Consider the following 16,674-nt stretch of genomic DNA (forward strand, 5'->3'; position numbering starts at 1 on the left):
TGAATAAATTACTGGATTAATTTAGATAAAATGTGCAAATGTTAATGCTTTTATTTGAATTACAGCAGTGATTGTGATTTAAATGTTACCTATAAATATGCTTTTAACTTGACTGTGTATATCCCTTCAAACTTCTGTCCTTATTAGTTCAAAATCTAATTTGGAAAGGAGAAATTATTTATTCTGGAATATTAGTTATGTATGTTCTATATTTTTTTCTCTAATATCCCGAAAATAAGAAACATTACAGTATTGTCAGGGAATTTGTGAATGATGCAATACAGCTAGTTGGCAATCATTTTAAGAATTGAAGCTTCCAAGATGGATAGAGAAGTCCTTTTTTTTAACAAACATGAAAGATGTTTAGGTTATACACACAGAATGCTGGAGGAAGTCTGAAATGCTGAAGGGTTTTGGCCAAAACCATCAACTGTACTCTTTTCCATAGATGCTGCCTGGCCTGCTGAGTTTCTCCAGCATTATGTGCGTGTGCTCGGATTTCCAACATCTGCAGATTTTCTCTTGTTTGTGATGAGATGTCCAGGTTCTTTGTTGCACCATAGACTGACCTGAACAACAGTTTAGCATCTTTTGTCTAGATCTTAATTGGATTATACTTTAAACCTCAGCTATTTGAAGAGCAGAACATCCCTTCAAGGAAATTTACAGAAACTGAAACACTTCAGGGTATCAGATTTGTAAATTAGAAATGTGTTCATCTTTATATTGAACTGTACGGTGTAATTCATTATAGTTCAGCTGAAGGAATTAATAGCTTTATAGAAAATTATTCTTTATAGTAACATGTTTGTGGTACAGGCTTAAAGGGCCAAATGGTCTTTCTGTACTTATCAATAAAGTATGTCATTTTATTCAAGGACTAGCACCCTGAATCTGGACTAGAATTTATAACTGGAATGATTATATTTACTAAAATGGGATGAGTTACATTCTAGTTTCGGAATATACACAAGTTTCATTCTTCACTTGGTCAGAGGATTTTAAGCTCCTTGGTTTACAGTACCATGGAGAAAAAGGGTCTTTTGTCCAACCACATCAATGGTGATCAAGTAACCAAAGATGCTAACTCCATTTACTGTCATTTGGCCTTCTACACTTTGAGTATTCATATAGCTGGCTCATAAATGTTAAGTTTCTACCTCCATCAAACCATCCGCATATGGGTTGTAAATACCAATTACCTCCTGGGTGGGGGTAATATACCCTTGGTTCCTTGCCCTAAGCCTGTACCTTCTAGACCCGGACACCTCTACTGTGGGAAAATGTTTCCTACTGTTTAACAGATCCATTCCTCTCTAACTTTGTGTGCTTCTATCAGGTTATTCCTATGCTGTTCAGAAAATAAACCCCCAGACTACTGAGGGTTTATTATTAATTGACTATTGAGTCTCCATTCATAATTGAGGAAGCAATATTCTGCTGAATTCTCTCTGTACCCTCCAGTGAAATCACTCTGGCCTTAACAAATGGTTAATAAAGCTGCACCAAAATCTCCATGCTAATAAAATGTGTTTGGGTGTCTATTTTAATAAGCTCTCCTTTCTACCTGTGCTGTCACTCACTATCAAGGATCCTTTGACATGCTTGTCAGAGATCCCTCTGCTCCTCAGTACTACTTAGGGCTATTCCATTCACAAGATATGCCCTGCTTTATCAATCCTCCTGAAGTGCATTATCTCGTTCTAGCAGGATTAAAGGCCATCTGCTATTAATCTGTCCACTTTAATAACTGACCAATTAATGCCAATTAACTTTAACCCAGTGGGGGGCTGTGAGCATGGGCAGAAGACGTATTAAAATCTGTTGACATTTCGGGCTGAGACCCTTCAGGGCACAAGTGTCAGTTCGAAACGTCGACTGTTTATTCTTTTCCATGGATGACCTGCTGAGTTCCTCCAGCATTTTGTGTGTGTTACTCTGGATTTCTAGTATCTGCAAGATCTCTTTGTTCAAATCTGGTTGTGTTGTCACTTTTATGGTTAGTGCTTCAGATTTAAAAAAAACACAAGCTTGCAGGCTCTTAGTTTCATTCCATGGCTGGTTGATGTGTGGAGGTCTGAGAACATGGTGTCATATCATTTCCGATGGTTTCTTCAGTTTTCCTGATTGTTCTTAAAGCTGAACTGCTACATTGTTGATCTGGGCAAGGATTTAAGGTTAGTTGTGGTAATTGTGTTCTCTGCTGAACCAACTTGTATGCTGTAATTTTGAGTAAGATTTCTGTCAGATTTAATAATAGAATTGAAATGAATTGGGCACAGTCTGTGAAGTGAGGCTGCTTTGGGTAGAGGGCCTGTGTATCAGAGGCTGTCGATAGGGCAAAATTGCAGTCAGCGGGATGATTTGCCTAAAGGGCGGACAAAATCGTCAAGCATGAATAGAGGACTGAAGGTGCTATATTTGGATGCATGCAGTACAGGTGTTCCCCCCCCCCACCCCCACAAAGGTAGAGCATTCCTATGAAACCTTTCTTAAACCAAAATGGCGTAAAGCAATGAACCATTAATTTATATGGGAAACATTTTCGTAAAAACGAAAATTCTCTTTGTAATGCGAAAGCGGGTTACTAATGTAGGTCTTTTGTAAAAGTGAAGTGGTGTAAAGTGAACATCCGTAAAGCGGGGGGCACCTGTATACAAAATAAGGTAGATGAAATTGCAGCACAGATCACTGAGTCATGGCTGAAAGAAGATTAAAGCTGGGAGCTTAATGTCCATTGTAGGAAGGCAAAGGGGTGTGTTGCTCTTTTGGTTTAAAAAAAATAAAATCATTAGAAAATGGTGACATAGGGTTGGAAGGTGATGAATCATTGTGGATAGAGCTAAGAAATTGTAAGGGTAAAAAGACCCTAGTGGAAGTTGTATATGGACTCCCAAACGTGGCCTACAAGTTACAACAGGAGCAATGCTCATGTGTAACTTCAATATGCAGGTAGATTGGGAAAATTGGATTGGTGCTGGATTCCCAGAAGGGGAATTTCTCTAGTGCCTATAAGGTGGCTTTGTAGAACAGCTCGTGGTTGAGCTCACTAGGGGGTCAGCTATTCTGGATTGACTGTTGTGCTGTGAACCAGAATTGATTAGAGAGCAAGTGATCATAACATGATCAATTTCACCCTAAAATTTGAGGAGAAGCTAAAAGCAGATGTATCAGTATTACAGTGAAGTAAAGGGAATTACAGAGGCATGAAAGAGGAGTTGGCCAGAATTGATTGGAAAAGAACACAGGCAGGGATGATGGCAGAGCAGTAACAGTTGGAATTTCTAGAAGCAATTTGGAAAGCACAAGATGTACACATCCCAAAGAGGAAGAAATAGTTCAAAGGAAAGGCAACACAACCATGGCTACCAAGAGAAGTCAAAGCCAACATAAAAGCCAAGGAGGGCAAAAATTAATGGAAAGTTAGAGGATTGGAATTTTTTTTTAAAAAAAACAACAGAAGACAAACTAAAAAAACCCATTAAGAAAGTAAAGATGAAATACAAAGGGAAGTTAGCCAATAATATTAAAGAGGATACCCAAAGTTTCTTCAGGTACACAGTGTAAAAGAGAGATGACTGTAAAACGATGCTGGAGAGGTAGTAATGGAGGAAACAAGGAAATGGCAGACAAACTGAATTAAGAATTTTGCATCAATCTTCACTGTGGAAGACACGAGCAGTATGGTGGAAGTTACAGGTGTCAGGTCTTGAAGTGTGTGAAGTTACCATAACTAGAGAGAAGGTTCTTGGTAAAGTAAATGCCTGGAGGTAGATAAGTCATCTGGACCAGATGACATATGCCCCAGTTCCGAAAGAGGTGGTTGAAGAGATTTTGGAGTCATTAGTAATGATCTTGCAAGAATCACTAGATTCTGGAATGGTTCCAGAAGTCTGGAAAATTGTAAATGTCACTCTCCTCTTCAAGAAGGGAGAGAGGCAGAAGAAAGGAAACTGTAGGCTAGTTAGTCTGACCTCAGTGGTTAGGAAGATGTTGGAGTCAATTATTCAGGATGAGTTCTCGGGGTACTTGGAGGCACATGATAAAATAGGCCATAGCAAGGTTTCCTTAAGGGAAAATCTTACCTGGGAAATCTGTTGAATTCTTTGAAGAAATAACAAGCAGGTTAGACAAAGGAGAATCGGTTGATGTTGTGTACTTGGATTTTCAGAAGGCTTTTGACAAGGTGCCAAACATGAGGCTGCTTAACAAGCTACAAGCCAGTGGTATTACAGGAAAGATTCTAGCATGGATAAAGCAGTGGTTGATTGACTGGAGGCAAAGAGTGGGAATAAAGGGGGCCTTTTCTGGTTGGTTGCCAGTCTGTGTTGGGACAGATCCTTTTTACGTTATATCCTAATGAAAAGGCCGAGTCTTTATGTAAATTTAAAGCAGAAGTTGATAGATTCTTGACTTGTCAGGGCATGAGGGGGTTTGGGGAGAAAGCAGGAGATTGGAGCTGAGAGGGAATTGGATCAGCCATGATGAAATGGCAGAGCAGACTCAGTGGGCCAAATGGCCTAATTCTACTCTTATATCTCATGGTCTTACGGTCTTTCAGTTCCTGTCTTTCAATGTTTGAAATAAAATCCATTACGCTTAATAGCATTCACCACCCTACATTGATGTACCTTAATTCTGACCTCCATTTGTTAAATCAAAGGTAGTATGGTGTGAATGTGTTTCAAGTAACCTAATTTGAGCGAGCTGCTATGATTACCTGGAAGCTGTCCCTGTACAGTTTGTCATACCGTGTGCTGGTGGAATGCTGCAGTATAACACTAATACAAGATAACGATTGTTGTGGCAGACTGAAAAAAATATTTCTTTTATTTCAGGCCTTCCTGATAAGGCTCCAGGGCATATAAAAGGTTGGGAGCCCTTGTGACTGGCTTAAAGTATTGTTCATATCCATCAGAATGTAGAACCAGCAGCTGAGGGGAAATTGGGGTTGTTACAATTCTTACAATGCTAAGAATTTGTTGGGGCGGGGGAGGAGTCTGAAATCCAGAACTAATCATTAAAAATGTCAATGCTTAAAAGAGAAATTTATTTTCTCTTTACCCCAGTAATCTTAAAATTCCATGTCATTTAATAAAAAAAAGGGTTTAGACACCATAAGTCAAATAGCATTGGTGATCATATTTCAATGATGTATAGCTGGAATATATTTTAATGGGTAATACTTTAATGCTCCTGAGTCAGGAAATGTAGTTTGTCTAATCACAAACAAGAGAACATCTGCAGTTGTTGAAAATCAAAGCATCACACACATACAATGCTGGAGGAGCACAGCCGGCTAGGAGGGATATATGGAAAAGAGTAAACAGTTGGCGTTTTGGGTCTTGGCCTGAAGAGTCAACTGTTTACTTTTTTCCATAGATGCTGCCTGGCCTGCTGAGTTCCTCCAGCATTGTGTGTGTATTAATATAGTTTTGTGTGTTTAAAGGCAACACGTGAATCTGCAGATGCTGGAAATAAATAAAAAACACAAAATGCTGGCAGAATTCAGCAGGCCAGACAGCATCTATGGGAGGAGGTACTGACAACGTTTCAGGCTGAAACGTCATCACTACCTCCTCCCATAGATGCTGTCTGGCCTGCTGAGTTCTGCCAGCATTTTGTGTTTTTTAGTTTTGTGTGTTTGTTTTTTTTTTGCTCATTTCCAAACAAGCTGAAGAATGGGCAAAGTATGTTGAAACATGGTAATAAATTTTATGAGATGACATTTGGTTGGGACACACAAAACTGTACAGAGTTAATAACGTCTGTACTGTATGATGTGAATTTTCATGCAACACAATGGAGTGAGTCATCAGATTTATTGAAGAACCAATCTTAAAAGACCATTACATTCTAAATGGAACTTCATTATTTCACTGAAACCAGCAGCAAGCTTGTTTCTTTACGTAATAATATCCGTTTATTTTATACTGTTTGCCGAAAGAACAAACTCAGTGTGCATGATAGTAAGAACAATGTGACAACAGCTTATTAGACTTGCAACTCAGTAAATTTTGTAGTGTTTTTAATGTACAGATATGGCTCTGATTTATAAAACTGAAACGATATATAGACGAAGCATAAAAGGTCTTCTGTCATTTAACTATGGAGTGAATTTCCATGGGCAGTATACTGTCACATTTCCTTTTAATTTACATTTATTTAGCAGGTAAAACAGTGACAGCTGCTAATAAATAAATCTCTTTTCTTTTTCAGGAATTCAAGAATTTCCAGAAAATATCAAAAACTGCAAGGTCCTCTCTGTTGTTGAAGCCAGTGTAAACCCTATTTCAAAGTAAGTTTCCTTTTGTGCTTTCCTCCTGTCAATACATTTGAATAGCATGTGCATTGGCATTTTATTTCATGCTGGCATGGAGCTTGGCAAAGCTGGTCATTTGCTTTGAAGTCATGTTGGTTTCTTACACCCTGATCCGTTTACTTGGCACCTATTTAATGTGCTGCTTGCTATTCTCAGGATAAAGTAAAAGTCACACTGCAGGATGTGATATGAAAATGAAGAAGGGTACTATTTATATTCCTTTATAAATGCTATTCTGCACATACATGGAAAATTGATTTTGTTTGTGGAATTGCTTTTCACACTTTATTGATCTCCATTGATGATTATGTAATGCTGAGTTTGAATTTTAGAGTTAAAGGCAGTGCAAGCATAACATTTATGGAATATGGTAAGGTTTTTACATCCAGTTCTGAATCATAGATCTATATGTTTGAATTTAATGTTTCCTTTTTTCAAAAGGAAAAGCTTGGAAAGGAACAATGAGATCGAGCCTGAGCTGTTTGATTGGATAAAATTAGATTAGTTAGGTGAGGGATTCACTGGACAGAAAAGGTAACAAAAGGTGAATTGGGGTATCTTCAGATGAAAGATGGAGAGAAAAAATCTAGTTCAAAGTCTGCTTTCATAGATAACCAGATCCAAGACTAAGATGATTTAAAATTCTGTGTTAAGGCCGGAGTTAATAAAGAATTCATGAATATCAAAAGTGAAGTGTGTACAATTTGCAAAAAAAAAGAAATATACTACTAGGTGAATAAAGGGGTATTATATGTGCATATTTAAAAAGCAGTTTGATTATGAAAGTTAAAGGTGTAAGATCCAATATTTTAGAAGAGAGTAGCAGTTCATTTGGAAGTTGTGCTAGATAATTGTAAATCAATAATTGGGTGCAGGTGCCAGTATTTACGAAAAATGTAGAGATCTGGGAGAGATTTAGCACCTTCATAAAGAGACGCATGTCTGCCGAAGTACTTACAGAGGCAACATTGTTGGGTGCCACAGTACCCGAATGGTTAGCACAACTCTTTCAGCTCAGGACATTCTGAAGGTCAGAGTTCAGTTCCAGTGCTCTTCTGTAAGGAGTTGTTTTCATTTGTTTTCATTATTCACACAATTGAAGCAAAAATTTCCTGCTTCAAATCATTACATGTTCCAAGTACTTGAACTAAAGTTGTGCGTAATTTTGGTTGGGATTTCAAACATTAATGTCAGGCATGTACACAAGTGTTATATTAAACCATGGTTTTAAAATTGATCCCTTTTGTTGAATGTTTTTTTAAAAAATTCATACCTTGTATCCCTGAGTATCATCTAAGAAATTAAAGTTTTCGGTTGTCTGTATCTCTTCTAGGCTTCCTGATGGCTTCACACAGTTATTGAGTCTGACACAGCTTTATCTAAATGATGCCTTTTTGGAGTTTTTGCCAGCAAATTTTGGAAGGTAAGCAAGTTAATTTATTCCCTGAGTGATTTGTTTGTTTTAAAAACAAAATAAAAACAGAAAGTACTGGAAACACGCAGCAGGTCAGTATCTAAGGAATGGGAAGGAAGTTGATGCTTCAGGTTAAACACCCCTTTTCTGGTCCCTTTTTAGGTGGGGAAAGGTTTGGATTAAAGAGTTGAATATCCATGATAGGTTGAGGCCAGAGTTGGGCATAAGTTAGAGATACAAGAAAGCAAATGGAAACCACAGAGTGTGTGCGAAGTGAAATGGTTATGGTGCCAGAGAGCAGAGGGAGAACTTTGACGTCGACACAGTCCTGAGCGTGGCAGTGAAATCAGCAATAATGAAAATCAAGTCTGCTTAATGCAGGAAATATAAAACAAAACCAGAAAATACTGGAAACGAACCACATCTGTGAAGAGGGAAAAATTAACTTTAAGGTCTTGGTGCAAGTTCTTAAACCAAAATATCAACTATCCCTTTGCCTCCATGGATGCTTCCTAACTTACCGAGTTCCTCCACTGGCTTTTGCTTTTTTCTCCAGATTTTGGCATCTATAGCTTCTCTCTAACATTCCTTTCTTCCTAAAATTGCTGTTTGTTGAGAAGTGGCAGATGGAGTTCAGCCTGGAAAAGTGTGAGAAGATGCACTTTGGAAGGTCAAACTATAAAATCAATGACAGGATTCTCAGATTCTTCAGTGATTCTGTTCTACTACGCTCTCCAGAGCCTGTAATTTAATGTGCAAGCCCTGCCCTGGTTTAACTTGCCAAAATGCAGCAGTTCACACTTGAGTTAAATTCCATCTGCCATTCCTTGGCCCACTTCCCAGTTGACCTAAGTCCTAGTCCTGTTGTAATCCCAGATAAACCATTATTGTCTGCTATGTCATGAGTTTTAGTGTCATCTCTAAACTTACTAAACATGGCAACCACATTCTTGTCATAATCTTGATTATAGCTGATATTAAGTCACAGGTTTTGTTGTAACTGGCTGGCAAATCTGTTTTTAAGAAAATCATATATCAAAAATTTGAATTGCTTGTTTAAGAAAATTAATTTTTCAGTCTTTGGTAACATAGTAGTCAGCGCGAAGCAAATATTGGGGCTTCCCAGGTTAAGATTTTTGATTTATGGAAATTCAACTTTGCACAACTTCTCCCGTGTATTTTTAAAACATTTTACAAGATGATAGTTACAACCTGCTTTGTGGTAATCGTTACTGACTGGATGCATTATATATTCTATTAGTTATGAGGAGTGTTCAGTTAAATATTTAGTGAAATTAAAGAATTGTAGCAAGCATGTAGACCAATATAATATGGGCAGTTATAGAAAACAGGCCTGTACCACTTAAAAATCTGATTACGCACTGTTTTCATGAACAGAACTGCATCCAATGCTACAAGAAGTCACAATAAAGCACATTCAGCAGGATCGTTCTGTTGGAAAGAAGAGCAGATTTGATGGTTCAGATTAACAAGTTCTCAACAGAGCTGCAGGGGAAAGGAGGTCCATGCTTAGCAGGAGAAATTCAGTAACAGAGCAGATAAAGATGTTTTGCAATAAGTATGGTAACGCGATAAGAGGGTGGACCTGGTGGGTGTACAAATGGAAATACAATGATTTATTTGTTTGAAACAGTTCAACCCTGTGTTGAACTCGAAGATGTAATATTCTGCGGGCTTATCTTGAGCGTCATTGGAAAAGATTTGGAGGCTTGATGCTCTGTTTAGATTATCTATGGAGCAGAAAATTCAAGTGATAAACAAGTTTATAGTGGCTTTATAACTGGAATCTTCTGCAAAGCTGATAACATATATATATTTGGACGCTCATACAAATGAAATCATATGGTGTACAGTAAAACAGCAACCTAAAAAGAAGCAAGTTTCTTTTTACCATGGAACTGGTTGGCAGGGAGTGAAAGGTGTGTTTTTAATAAATGGAGTGTAAGTTACTTGGCTAATTTCTAGTGATTTCTATAAGTTCACCTACTAACGAACAGAATATGTTGTTACTGACAAGAACAGTGACCTTAAATTCTCTTGGGGGTGGGGGGGGGGAAGATTGCATCACAGCAACAGCATTGTGCGTGCATTTTCTGCAGTTTGAGGACCAAAGGAGGAGAGTGGTGTTCACACTGTGCATGGCATCGTGCACACAGTGGTTCTTTTTATTTCCTGCCTGTAGATGCGTAGGGATAGGGTTAGCTATGTTCAAGTGCCAACTAAATGTAGCAACCAGGGCTCTGTTTTTGACAGTTTGTTGTCTCAAAAGTGTTCCTTAGGTGATCCTACTGTGAGGAATTGTTTCCTTAAGCATGAACATTGACAAAAATAGTTTTATTAAACTATGCGTTTTCCTCTTTCTTCCATCATAATTTTCAGATCTCGTGTGTGTGTGTGTTGGAAAGCATTCATGGAAATGCGTGTGATTTTGTGACTTTCCCTGTATTTGCAGGGAAGTATCAGATCCCCCTTTCATACTGCCAAGCAGCAGCAGTGAAGATGGTTTGCTCCCTCTGTAGAAGATAATGCAGTTTGTTGTGTTCAGCATGCTATCACTAAAGTAATGAAAATTAAAGCCTTCTATATGTACTGAATGCTAAATGAATATTTGTTTAGGATTAGATCAGTAATTTATAGTGGGTGGAAATGCTGGTATTGGAAACAGCTGTACAAACCTATTTGAGGCTGTGGAAGGATACTCCAGAGACTGGCTGTTAATAATTCATATCAATGACTTTATTAAAGATATTATGATATATTGCTGTTTGTAATGAATAGTCTCTCTTCCACTCATTTGAGATGGTTATTGGGAATGTTGCAAATGGAGGGTCCTTGGCATTGTCAAGGATCCATCCCATAATCTTTAACCCTCTACCATCAGGTAGGAGGCACCATAGCATTAGGACAAGGACTGCTAGGATGTGAAATTGCTTCTTCCCCAAGCCATGAGACTAGTGAATTCCCTACCACCACTTAGGTCTCACTACATATGAAGTGCTAGTAGCGTTCTACTGTTAAGTAAACAATTCTTAACTTGCACTGTCAATTTTCTGGATTATACTTTATCATTTGTGATAATATTACTTTAAATGTTGTGAATGAGTTATGTCCTGTTCTGCATCTTGGTCTGGAGGAACGTTGTTTCGTTTGGTGGTATGCATGTCTACGTTTGATGACAATGAACTTGAACTTTGACGATGAATGTAGAAGAATTGGCTCAAGTTTCATTGGCAAAATTTTAAAAATTAGTCAAATGATAAATTATCATGCTTCACGAGTCTAACTTCCAAATGTTTTAGTGAGCTCATCCACGCGTCCAAAAGCACGACGGCAAAGCTTTCAGTCTGAAATCATTTGATACATTACTCAGACACATAATTCGATTTCTGCCCCCAATCTCAAGATCTAATAGTATATTATTCTATCTTATCATTGTCATGAATGAACACATTATTAATAGTTTGATTGCTGAGGATGAAGCCTGTGTTGGTTCTTTCATCAAGGGTTGATTCCAGACCCTATCTGACATTAGTGTACCAGTTTTAGTGTTTGGCCTTAATTCCCATTTAGGTCACACACTCAGCCCATATTATCAGCCTCTTTCCCTTTATGGATCACAAGCATTCATGACAGAGGGTTGTTAGACTGGTAAAACAGCAATTTGGGCTAATTTATTTCCCACCTCGTTTCAAGCCCCACTTGTTAGGGAACCTCCGTTTACCCAGGAGTTGATTTAGCATGGGGCATTCCGGATTCTATACTTGTATGAAAAATGTTTTCCTCAGCCACCACTGGTCCTCTAACCAATTATCTTAAAAATGCTACCACTCACTGCTCCCAGCTATTGTTGACCACTCTAAGTGGCACGATAGATCCTCTTTTCACTTGACCAAGTCTGTTCATAATTTTGTACACATCAGTTTAAATCTTCCCTGGAAGTTTTTGTTCCAACGCCCAAGTTCAGACTTGACCTTGGGTGCTGCTGTGTGGTGTTTGCCAGTTCTTCTTGTGACTACGTGTGTTTCCTTTGGGGTTCCAATTTCCTCCCCTTTGCAAAGGCATGTAAGCTATAGGTTAATTAGCCACTGCAAATTACCCTTGGTGTATCATTGAGTGCTACAATTTAGGGGTGCTGAAGAGGAGGTGGGAAGTATGAAAATAATTTAGGATTAGGGTAAATGAATGGTTGATGGTTGGGCTAAAAGACCTATTTCCATGCTCTCTCTTTAACTCTGTGACAAGTCATTCTCCACAACTGGTGTTAACTTGTAAATCTCCCTTGTGCTAGAGTTACCACACCATCATATTGGAACTTGTACAAGCTTCAATAAATTTCCAGCAGGCTTTCTGCTCTTGTAATTGATGGCTCAGTTAATAAGCATCACATATGTGGCTTCCTCATGCCTCTTCTTGTACCTGTCCTCGTGCCCTGAGGTGTCTGGATAACCAAGACACCTACGTGAGACTCCAGTTTATTGACGGCACTCTGCCTGCAACAGACAAGCACATCTTCGACTCTTCAACCTTGGACTCTCTCTGCAACTGGATTCTTACCTTCTGGACCAGCAATCCACAGTCAGTCAAGAGAAGCAGTGACACATCCACTGTGATTATCCTCAACACTGTTTTCAGCCTCTTTCTTTACTGCCTATACACTCAGAGCTCTGCAGCCAGATTCTGCTGCAGCTCCATCTACAACTTTGCAGATGATGCCACTGTACTGGGCCACATCTTAGACAATGACGAGGAGCACAGGAAGGAGATATTTTGCCGAGTAGCATGGTGTCAAGATAACACCGTTTCTCTCAATATTAGTGAAATAGAAGAGTTGGCCGTTCACCAGGAAGTGCTGTGGGGTACATGCCCTTGCCTTCATCAATGGTATTGAAGTGGAGATTCATAGATTCATATATAGAACATAGACATCTATGGCGCATTACAGGCCCCTCGGCCTGCAATGTTAGCCAACCATGTAACCTACTTTAGAAACTGCCTAGAATTTCCTTACCACATAGCCCTCAAGGTATCGCTGATATCTTGTCCTAGTCCAACTATGTAGGAAGCACAACAGCACCTCTACTTCCTCAGAAGGCTAAGAAAAATCAGCATGTTTCTGATGACCTTCATTAATGTTTATAGATGCACCATAGAAAGCATGTTGTGTTAATTGCTTTTCCTTTTGTCCAACCATATTGTACTTCTATCTTGGGAGCATGCAAAACAAAGCTTTTTTCTGTATCTTAGTACATGCTGCAATAGTAAACCATTTGGGGACATGCAGTCTAAGATCCCCTGGGTCATCAACACTGTCCAAGCCAACATTTTATTAGGCATTCCCTTTCCTTGTTTGCTATTCCCAATGTATTGCCTCTTAGCTTCTGGACTGAATTCCATTTGCCAAAATGTTCCTATCAAGGAATCTTACTAATTTTAGAGCATTCTGATTGGCTGCAAGTCAACAGGGTGTGGAGTCTTCAGTGCACGGGATCACAAGAGATTGCAGTGTGTCGTGGACGCAGCCAGCTCAATTACAAGCGCAGCTCTCCCCACCATTTAGGACGTCATCAAGCAGTGGTAACTCAAGAAGGTGACACCCATTATTAAGAGCCCTCAGCACCCAGGACATGATTTCTTCTCGTAGAGCAATCTCAAAAACAGCACTCAGTGACTTAGGAGCAACTGCCTCTGACTCCAGCTTGAATCTTTATAAATCACATTTTAAAGTTTGAGCTTATTCATAAGCTTACAAACTATGATACATAAATACAAGTATATATCATTGACGTTCAACACACATAGCTGGGGAAATGGGACCCTGTAGAAGCCCACTGAATGTACTTGATGGTAATGCAGTAGAATTGAACATTGCATTCAAAATGCTGTGTGTTCCCTATAAGAAAGGGAAGGGTCAAAACTGAATTATTTATAGGTATACAACTGGTATATCTCTATAGGCATACTACATCCTACAATAAATTTGCTAAAAATAGATGAATTTCAGAAGTTGTTCATTTGGTCTATATTTGCCTTTTGAGATGTTGAAGTTCATTAAATGAACTGTTGGTATGTTACTTAATTCCACAAATTTTGATTGGATTTACTAAGGACAGCAACCTTTATTTGCTTTGGGTCAAGTTATAAATTATGTAGGCTTGGCTAATAATTATTTTTGGTTCTCCCAGAGCATACATGTATAATTTATTTGGAATAGCTGTAGATTTTTATTCTGCACTATTGTGACACCCTCCCTTAATAAGTTGCATATGGGTACTGATTTGTTTGTAAAAATACCTCTGCATTTGTTACTAAGCTTCAAGGGTCTATTATGAAACTTTTTTGAAGTTTAAAATGTCTAGTGTATCAGTGCTTCCACTTGGACTTTCGTGGTGAATTTATGAAAGGCTGTTGTTAGGTGCTAGTTACCTGAAACAGGTAAATTGTATCTGGGTTTAACTAAAGATGTTGTAAAGTAAAAACTTCTGTCAGCATACCAGCTGTGTTACTGTGCAGTGTATCTTCTACTGAAATTCCATTTTGTGCTGATACTATTGGGCTGTGATGTATTTATGTTCTTTAAAACTGGAAATAAATCTCAATCTTGAGGCAGACCAAAGAAAATGGATTCTGAACAACACACACACAATCTGTTGGAGGATCTCAGGAGGTCAGGCAGCATCTATGGAAAGCATCTTGAGCTGAAACCTCAACTCTTTATTCTTTTTGCAGATGTTGCCTGGACTTGCTGATTTCTTCCGGCACTTTGTGCCTGTTACTCTGCATTTCCAGCATCTGCAGAATATCTTGTGTTTAAAGTAGTTTCTGAACTTTAGCATTTCTATTTGGGTTGTTTTATTTTTGTCCTGGTAAAATAAGTCTGCATTTATTTTAACATTTGTGAAATTGGCAACTTGGTGTTCAATTTCCCACTGTAATTATAATGTCTTATTTGATCTGGTTGATTGTCTCCCAAGAGTCAAGAAGCATTTGGCAATGTGGGAGGGCCAGTAAGGAATAACTTGCGGGATCCATACACTTGAAAAGTAGGAAATACAAAGTTAATGAACTGGACTTTTCTTGATCATACCACAATCACATTCTTTGAAACCCTAAGCCATCTGTTTATTCATTTGTCCATTTATTCGTTGTCTGATCTAATGCCATGCATTTTGCCTTTAAGTAACTTCTCAATCTTTATGATTCCCATCTCTTTTTCTGTCTTAGTCTTTCAGTGACTATTAATGTGCATCGTTTTACAATGCAGCTTCTACCATTGCTTCTCTAACTTAATACTGGAAATATTCACAACCTTCTACTTCTGTTTCTTTCCCCTTTTGACCTTTTGCTGAACCTGGTTACCTGGGATCTTGCAGCCATGGCCAAAAACATCTAATTTTCACTTTTCTAATTCCGCTTGCTTTTTGTTTTTCTCTTACCTTGTCCTCTCTGCCTTAGGCTCCTGTGACCCACGGAATTCTTCTGGGTGCACTGGTGTCCTCCCACTCTCCCAGGATATACAGATTAGAAGATTAATTGGTCAAATGGCTGTAATTTGATGGTGCGGGTTCATTTGGCCATAAGGGCCTGTTACCGTACTGCATCTCTAAACAAAGAAATGCTTTTCTCATTGTGCAAATCATTGGATTTTTTTTTATTCACACAGTTTACCACCTTTTGCACGTTGGTTGTTTGTCCATCTTTGTATGTAGTTTTTCCACTGATTCAATTGTGTTTTTCTGCTCCACTGTGAATTTAAGGAAATCTCTAAGTAGTATAATGGAGAAAGAAACTTTACCCCTCAGACCAATCCCAATTGTTCATCTTGCATCTGGCTTTTGCTCCAATTAATTCAAACTTTCTGCCTCTCTCTATTCAGTTTTCTGTAAAGACCATTTGAAATTCTGAAATCTCAATGATCCCAGCCTTCCCAATCCTTCGCTATTTCAGTTTTTCCATTCCTCAAACACTTTTTCCTATTCTACCTGCCTCCTAATCAGTTTTCATTTTGTGAAATGTCACTTGTGTACCCATCTCATCAATAAGAGGTTGTTGACCTTCCTTCCTTCCCTGACTTCTACTTAACTTGTGTATCTTTCAAAGGTCAAAGGTAAATGTATTATCAAAGTATAAGTCTCCATATACTACTTGGAGATTTTCTTAAATTCACAGTGGAACAGAAAAATACAATTGAATCAGTGGAAAACCTACATACAAAGATGGACAAACAACCGATGTGCAAAAGTTGGTAAACTGTGTGAATTAAAAAAAAATAAGTAAATAAATAAATAGCATTGAGAACATGAGTTGTAGAGTCCTTGAAGTTGAGTCCATGGGTTGTGGAATGAGTTGAGTTTGGAAGTGAGTGAAGTTATCCATGCTGGTTCAGGAACCTGATGATTGAAGGGTAATAAGTGCAGTCGGCCCTTCTTATCTGCGGATTCTGCATGCGTGGATTCAACCAACCGCGGATCGGGAAAACCCGGAATTTCTCTCTCCAGCACTCGTTGTTTGAGCATGTACAGACTGTTTTTTCTGGTCATTATTCCCTAAACAATACAATATAACAACTATTTACATAGCATTTACATTGTATTAGGTATTATAAGTAATCTAGAGATGATTTAAAAGTACAGGCAGTCCTTGGGTTATGACTGAGTTCCATTCCTGAATTCGTCTTTAAGTCAGATTTGAAGTTGGAACAGGTACATCCGGTATTATTTAGCGTCAGTCAAACATTTTTTTTAGTATATAGTACATATTTTACCTTTCTATGCATATAAAACACCTAGGAAACATACGTATTTCAATAATTAAACTACTGTGTTGCTTAGTAATAATTGTAGCTTTCATTGGGGCAGGGCCTTTCACATGCTCCATTAAAATTGTTCCGATCGTTGACCGACTATAGCCTAACGCTTTT

At 38.4% G+C, this 16,674-nt stretch overlaps 1 protein-coding gene across 7 annotated transcripts in view; it reads left to right on the forward strand.

Moving 5' to 3' along the window:
* Positions 1-16,674, forward strand: part of erbin (erbb2 interacting protein) — a 221,013-nt gene that overhangs the window by 107,832 nt on the left and 96,507 nt on the right. For all 7 annotated transcript variants that reach the window (XM_059974399.1, XM_059974400.1, XM_059974398.1 and 4 more), the window contains 2 exons: positions 6,220-6,298; positions 7,656-7,745. In XM_059974399.1, the coding sequence (XP_059830382.1) occupies positions 6,220-6,298; positions 7,656-7,745 (169 nt within the window). The remainder of the gene's footprint in view (positions 1-6,219; positions 6,299-7,655; positions 7,746-16,674) is intronic.

The sequence above is a fragment of the Hypanus sabinus genome, chromosome 7 (assembly GCF_030144855.1).
Source record: "Hypanus sabinus isolate sHypSab1 chromosome 7, sHypSab1.hap1, whole genome shotgun sequence".
NCBI lineage: Eukaryota > Metazoa > Chordata > Chondrichthyes > Myliobatiformes > Dasyatidae > Hypanus > Hypanus sabinus.